This window comes from Morone saxatilis, unplaced genomic scaffold (assembly GCF_004916995.1).
Source record: "Morone saxatilis isolate NCDOM2014 unplaced genomic scaffold, NCSU_SB_2.0 Contig8, whole genome shotgun sequence".
Classification (NCBI taxonomy): domain Eukaryota; kingdom Metazoa; phylum Chordata; class Actinopteri; family Moronidae; genus Morone; species Morone saxatilis.
In genome coordinates this window covers 27,211,160-27,218,387 of record NW_023340257.1, presented here as the reverse complement: position 1 = coordinate 27,218,387, position 7,228 = coordinate 27,211,160, and the positions used below count along the sequence as shown (strand labels likewise).

The 7,228-nt window shown below is 40.7% G+C and overlaps 1 protein-coding gene across 1 annotated transcript in view; it reads right to left on the bottom strand.

Annotated features, from left to right (window-relative positions):
- The window catches only part of LOC118341596 (exocyst complex component 3-like protein 2), a gene marked incomplete in the record, with an annotated part of 10,021 nt that extends 5,314 nt beyond the window's left edge, over positions 1-4,707 (bottom strand). Inside the window, 9 exon segments of the mRNA XM_035679893.1 lie at positions 1-19; positions 673-808; positions 1,836-1,952; positions 2,046-2,146; positions 2,784-2,894; positions 3,112-3,226; positions 3,768-3,886; positions 4,000-4,266; positions 4,353-4,707. Of these exon segments, the coding sequence (XP_035535786.1) occupies positions 1-19; positions 673-808; positions 1,836-1,952; positions 2,046-2,146; positions 2,784-2,894; positions 3,112-3,226; positions 3,768-3,886; positions 4,000-4,266; positions 4,353-4,637 (1,270 nt within the window).
- Positions 4,708-7,228: the final 2,521 nt, after the last annotated feature.

Sequence of the window (7,228 nt, the reverse complement as noted above, 5' to 3'; positions counted from 1 at the left end):
CCAGCCGCTCAAAGAACGGCTGAGAGACAGACAGACAGACAGACAGACAGACAGACAGACAGACAGACATTAGTTTCAATCATATGTGAACATAGAGCTGCTGTTGCAGGTTGTTGTATGCAGACAGTAACAATCTCTATTGTTATTTTCCTAAAGAGGAAGGAAGGTGGTTTTATTTAAAGTTACTACATTAACACAACAGGACAACATTATTTAATTTAATACATTTCTCTTACATCAGACTAAATTAATTCAATCTAATCTAAATTATAAACCAGACACAACTAACTAAACCTAAATTAAATGAATCAAAGACAAACTAAAACAAAGACTCAGTTAATCTACATTTATCTAATCTTACCTAAACGAATCTAAACTAAACAAACTAATCTAAACTATAATGTATTTCTTGCTGTCTCTCTCTCTACCTGTCTCTCACCTGTCTCTCTCTCTATCTCTTTCTACCTGTCTACCCGAGTTCAAACATTAAGTTTAAGTTAACATTCTCAGAATAAATAAAAGTTAAAAATTAAATTGAATTCAAAGAGCTTTATTGATGCAGAGACCACAGACGACTGAATGGAAGACAAACACTCAAACTTAGAGTGTGTTTAGAGTCACAAAGAGCGCGTGTGTGTCTGTGTGTGTGTGTGTGGGTGTGTGTGTTTGTACCCTGATGTGCAGGTAGAGGTGTTCAGACAGTACTCTGACTCCCTGCTGGATGATGTGATCCAGAGCTTTGTTGGCTCGACGCAGAGAGTCCTCGCTGACCGACGGATCACACTGAGCACAGCGCTGCACGAACCCCCTGCACACACACACACACACACATTAATACACGAGGACCATGATCCTACACCTGCAAAGTGAGGACCGCAGTCATTGAACCACAGTCATTGAATTGGTGGTAACACGACCGCTTTTGTCCATTTTAAGTTCAAAAATATAATCAACAAAATTTGCTTTAAGATACAAATAAGGAACTTTCATTTATTGTTGATTCTGACGCCCCCTGTGGACAAAAGCAGTAGTCTTTCTTTATTTAGATTTAGACCAATGTTTCATAAAACAGGTGGATTCTGGCGGTGTTTTAACAGCCATTGATTTCAAGGTGAATTTGACCCATTAAGAATGAGAATATCTAAGAAATATCCAATCTTATCACTGATATTTGTTTATGTAGGTCATATAGAGGCATCTGTATTAAACTGTTTCTAACCAGTTAAAATCTCCTTGTCGTGTTTAAAGTATCAAGACTAAAAGTACTGGTTGAGAAGCCTTTCAGGGTTATACTATATTATACTATTATTTTAATATTATCTCTGAAGCCTTAATACACAAGCAGCATTTAAATGTTACAGCTGGTGGAAACTTAGCTAATTTTAAAGACGTTATATACTGTTGGATAGTTGAATCCATAATATTATAAACTGATCACAATTTGTTTGTAAAGTTTTAATCTGAAAAGTAACTCCAGCATCTGATAAATTTAGTCCACTGTAAGTTTAAATAAGCATGAAAAAAGAAAATACTCAAGTAAAGTTAATGTTTTTACGGTAGTTGACTAAATGCACGTTCTTTTCCCCACTGTATTATAGGGACAGATTTTAGACAGAGTTTAGACAAGTATGATGAAGGAAAACTGATGAAACGCATCAGTAAAATCTAAAATCTAAAGTGTGCATCAGTGTAAAAGAAGAGACATTTAATTGAAAATGTTTCATTTGCACAACAGAATCATGTAAAAATAAACAAACTACATGTTCTTGATAGTAATATTTTTCTCCTTTTGTCTCAATAAGGTTATCAGCTGATCAACTGTTTCCTGTTCGTACCTAAACGGAGGGCAGCAGTTGACAAGCGCGATTGTTTTGGACACGTATCCGTCCTCGTTGTCTCCGAACATGCCGCTCTGCATCCCTTCGTGAAACATCTCAACTTTTCGCTGGAAACTGAAACAAGATCAAACACAAGCATCATAATAATAAACGATCACTATCAACCTCCACAGCTTTAAAAAACAAAAAAAGAAGAAGTGTGTGTACCTGTACAGGAAGTCGGCCAGGCCGTTCAGGCTGCATTGAGCCACTCTGGAGCCCAAACTGTTGTTGATGGAGGCAGAACGCTCCAGATCGACCTGCAGCCTCTGAAACAACAAACACAGTCAGTAAGCCCCGCCCCCCTTTTGCTCTGTGCTCCAATCACAGTTGAGCAGCTCAACTTTCTCCTTTCCTGTACTTAGATATGCTATATGCTAAAATAATCTATGCTGGAAAGACAACCACATTTGAAGATGGTTAAAAGATAAAAGAGATATATATGGTCACATCTTCAGTTAGTAAAGCAATTGATACTAACTAACTCATCATTAGCTAACTACTTACACCTGAAAGCTAATGTTAGAAAAATGCGAGCTAACTAGCCTTCTTATTATAAATAACTAGTTAGCTAGCTTTTGCTAAAATTAATTATCAGATTTATCTGGCTAACTAACAAATCATGTGGATTAGTTAACGAATCTGCTTCAATCGTTAGCTAGTTATGTTCCATTAGCTATGCTATTGATAGCTATCTAGGTCATTTACATAAATTGTTCGCTAGTTAGTTACATCAATGTTAAAGTTAATGAAAAACACAACAATGTAGATTAGCTACTAAACTAGCGTTTTGCTCTGTAGCAAAATGCTAACCATGCCAGCTGTTATTGGAGCACATACCAAAAAGGGGCGGGGCTTAGGAATGGTTCAACCAGAAAAAGAGAGCAGTTGGAGGGGAGGATGTACCTGTATGACGGTCTTGGCGAGAGTGATCTGATACTCCTCGATGTGTAGCGACTCCATCCATCGTTTCTCCTCTTCGTCCAGGACCTGACTCAACTCTGTGGTCACTTTAGCCTGCACAGGGAAAGACCGGGATTTAAAACAAACGCACCTCAAACTACTGGACGTTCTTAGGCTGCAACGAACAGCAGAATAATTCAGCCTCCTTAAACCGAACCTGCTCTTCCTTTCTTTGCTTTCTGAAGCTGTCTTCTTTATTTTATTGTGTTGTTTGTTGAGTTTTGTTGCACTTAATAAATAAAGTTGAGTTTAATGTCTGAGTGTGTCTCACCCTGACAGAGTTGAGGCAGTCCAGTTCCAGTCGGTCCACGGTCTCTGAGGCCAGCAGAGGACAGAGCTCAGAGCGGCAGAACGGACTTGTGATGCACACCGTCCCCAGAACGTCTCTGAAACAACAAAATGTCGTCCATTGGTTATTTGGTCGAACATAGAAACTGTGGATGTTATAACTTCATTCACAATGAAGTTATAACATGAAGTAATGACAATTAATATCAGTATTATATAGGCACATCTCCTGTTGATAAGTTCGCTAACTAACTAACATTAAAATAAAAAAGCGCTAGCTAGCTAATATTAGCTGTCAGGTGTAACTAGGTAGTGTTTTGCTCTGTATGTGACAAAAAACTAACAAAAAAAGCTCTGTATGTTTCTATAAACATCTGGTAAGTAACTTTACAGGAAGTTTACTTTAACATCACTGTAATATTTCATATTTTACATATTTTATACATTAATTACTTTTTTTATCCAAGTTAATGTTTTATACACGTACAACCTCCACTAAACACCAACGACTTGTGCTTTAGTGTTATTCTCCTGTATCAGTCGTATTTTGGATGTTGATCTAGTTTGATCTACATCGTCAAGAAGTAAACTGATTCCTGGAAGTATTTAGTCTGTTTGGGACGTTTACTGTCTGTGTACCTGTTGTAAATATTGTGCAGCCAGTCCAGCAGAGAGTAGATGTCAGTGATTTCCAGCGAGGTGCCAGTGATGGCCTGCAGTCGCCTAGCAACCGCCTGGTGGTAGCTCTGCACGTACACCTGAGAGGTCAAAGGTCAAAGTGCATTAAGACGCAGTAGTTGTTCAGATATTTGTCAGATTACTTCAAACTGTGACACTAACGCAGACATTAGAGCCTCAGGTGTGTCCTCACCTGAAAGGGCTGGTACTCTTCGGGGTAAATGGACACCACGTTCCTCTTGGCGGCCTCCAGGTCCTCCACCACCCGGGCTCGGAGGCGGTCCAGGTATTTGTCCAGCTCTCCCTCCGTGAACTCCGCCTTTTGAGGCAGAGAGCCGTCGGCTGCCTCCTCCACCGCCTCCTTCCACCTCTGCTTCAGACGGCGAGGCCTCGGGCCCCCGGGGGCCACCACCTCGCTGAGGGCCCAGTCCTTATCAGTCTGCTCCTCCTGCTGCAGCACCTGCACGCAGACAGACAGACAGGTGAGGTCTCCACTGATACCACATGTGCCTGAGTAATTACCGTTACCGTGGCAACAGCACTCACCTGAACCACCAGGCCCAGGTTCGGCCCGGCCGTCGGGGACCGCAGGGACTCCCTGACCACGGACCACAGCTCCTTCTGCAGCTCCTCGTACAGCAGCTCCACGTCCTTCGCCTTCCTGCGGCCGCCGTCTTTGACACTCGGGCTGGCGGCGTCCTCCGGCTCGGCGGACTCGTTACACTCCTGCTCCAGCTCCAGGATGTGAGTGTCGGCCAGGAGGAGGTCCCGCTTCTTCACCAGCTGCAGGATCTCCAGGACTGAAGGAGACGAGGAGATGTTAAAGGACATCGAAGGTTTGTTCTGACGTTACTTGTGAAGCTCGCTGCTGCTTTAGTTCACTTCTCTTTCTTAGTTTTCTCCATTAAAACTATAAAAATAAACAGAAACAGAAACTTACTGACCTCAAGGTGGCGCTGTAACAAACAAGTTTATTTTTTCATAACTGTCTAAAAAAGAACTTCATTATTTGAATCTCTTCAATCATCATCGAGACCTAACCAATAACATCATTCTTTATCAGTGATTTGGGTGAAACTGGATCATATTTAATGGAGAGAATATTGTCTGGTTTTCTCTCTGACATCCTCCGGCTGCTCTGCCTCAACTCCGCTAACTGCTAATGTAGCTGCCATTAGCATTAGCAACTGAACGGGGCTCAGCAGCCTCCCAGTGAACACAACCTCATAGACAGACAGAGGACAGTTTTATGACAGCGGTACCGAGGTTATTTATGGAGATTCCAGATGGACTCGCTACAAGACTTAGCCCCGGGGTGCCAGGAGGAAAACACCTCAGTACTTTATTCCCTCTCGTCAAACTGTCAGAGAAACTGTCAGAGAGTCAGCTAATGGGGGGGATGTAACACACACTATTGGCTCCCTTACAGGAAATATGTAAATATGAGGAAGCAGACAACTCTCTGATTGCTGTTTCAACTGGACTTTAAATGAGAAACAAGCGTCCAAATGTTCGTAAACTGCTCGTATTATTGCTGACTGTATTTGTTGTTACAACCTTTAAAGGTCAACCTCTCCACAATGGACCCTCTTCATTCGGACTGATTAACATTCACAGCTGTTCATCAAATGAACCTCAGAACGACCCACGTAACGGCGCTCTGGAGGTTGGTTCGTTTGATTCGAACATCAAAGCGGCCCTCGGGGACGCAGAGAGAATCACTGATCCTCGACCTCGTGGGAAACATATCTGTGGTAAATATTCTGCCTCCTGGAGTTTAGTTGGAATCTACAGGAACAGATGAGAATTTAAACAGTGAAACTTGTGGTTGATTCCTGTCGCTGTGATCAGGAAGAACAACAACTGCTGCTGCTTGAGGGTGTCGATGGGAAGAAATCCTGGACCCTCCCTGAAGGACAGACGGGGATCCTCCAGAGACTGCGGGGCTGGTCGGAGGTCAGTGTGAGGTCACTCAGGGAGGATCCTCTCTGGCTGTCAGGGCTGTGATGTCAGCGGATGATGTCACGGCCGCAGAGCGAGGCGGTGACATCATCCGGACCGACCGGGCTGAGGTGTGTCTCAACGAGTTATATTATGTAATTATATTATATAATAAGAGGACTGAAACAAACATTCTCTTCAGCTGCAGACTGGAGTTAAATTTGATGGTTTTGCTGTACAAACACAAACTGGTACACAATCTCAATCTCTACTCCAATAATTACTAAACTTTATCTGCACTAATATTTATTTATTTACTTTTTGTGTTTCTACTTTTTTCTTTTCTCGTCTGTTATTGTATCTGCATTCTTCTCTGTATTTGTAAAACGTAACTGGTTGCAGCGGTTTACTTCCTCACACTGCCCCGCATTTTACCCACAATGCATCGGTTGGTAACTTAGATGAACGAGCAGCACAGACATCCCAGCACTCAGAGAAACAACAGAAACACTAACAAATCAACTGTGTGAATACTAACCAGCAGGGGGCGCTAACACCTTCTGTATTGCTGCGTCATGTCTTAAAGGTCTATTGCACTTTTTATTAATAGAAAAACAACTAACACCAACATACCAAAGTATGACAGAAGCAGTTAAAGCCATCAGGACAGCTGATCTTTTGAGCCTTCTGTGTTTTTGGCAGCTATTATTTACATTTTGTCAAATTAGCGGCATTAAAAGTAGCTGAATTAGCTGTTAGCAGCTCCTGTTAGTAGTGTAACTCTTCATTGCATTACTTTGATACTGAAGAAAACTTAAAAACATTATGATTGTGAGGTTTTTCCCACGGTTTCTAACGTTTGTTCTGAAAGGACATCAGAGATCATGAAATCACTCAGTGTGACCAACTTTATGTCAGATTTGATCACATGTGACAAAGTGAATAATATTAACAGAACTGTAATGCAGTTTACATGGAGTCAAACCAGGAACAGACATGACGCAGGATAATTAGAGGAAATATGACTCAGTTATTCATCGCATCATAATACTGCAGCAGCCAGATAGCACGCAGACACACACACACACACACACACACACAGTTGGACAGGAAGTGACGCCACCGCCTGTTTCAAGTGCACTGTAAAAATAAATACGTTGTTTATTTTTACAGATATTTTCATTTTTTTTTAAATACTTTGAAATATGAATAAAATTACAAAATATCTCGTGAATTTACATGAACAATCTGTAACTGTAAATAATCATAAAACAACTGCTTATTTTAGGAAAATGTCCTTTTTTCACATAAAAACTGTTTAAATAATATATTTTCTTTAATATATTAAACTGTTAATATAAGATATATATATAAATAAATAATATATAATATTAAAAGTTTAATACTGTTAATACCTTTCTAAAATCAGTGACATTAACAGTAATGTATAGTATATGTTGTATAATGATGGAAGTTGAATA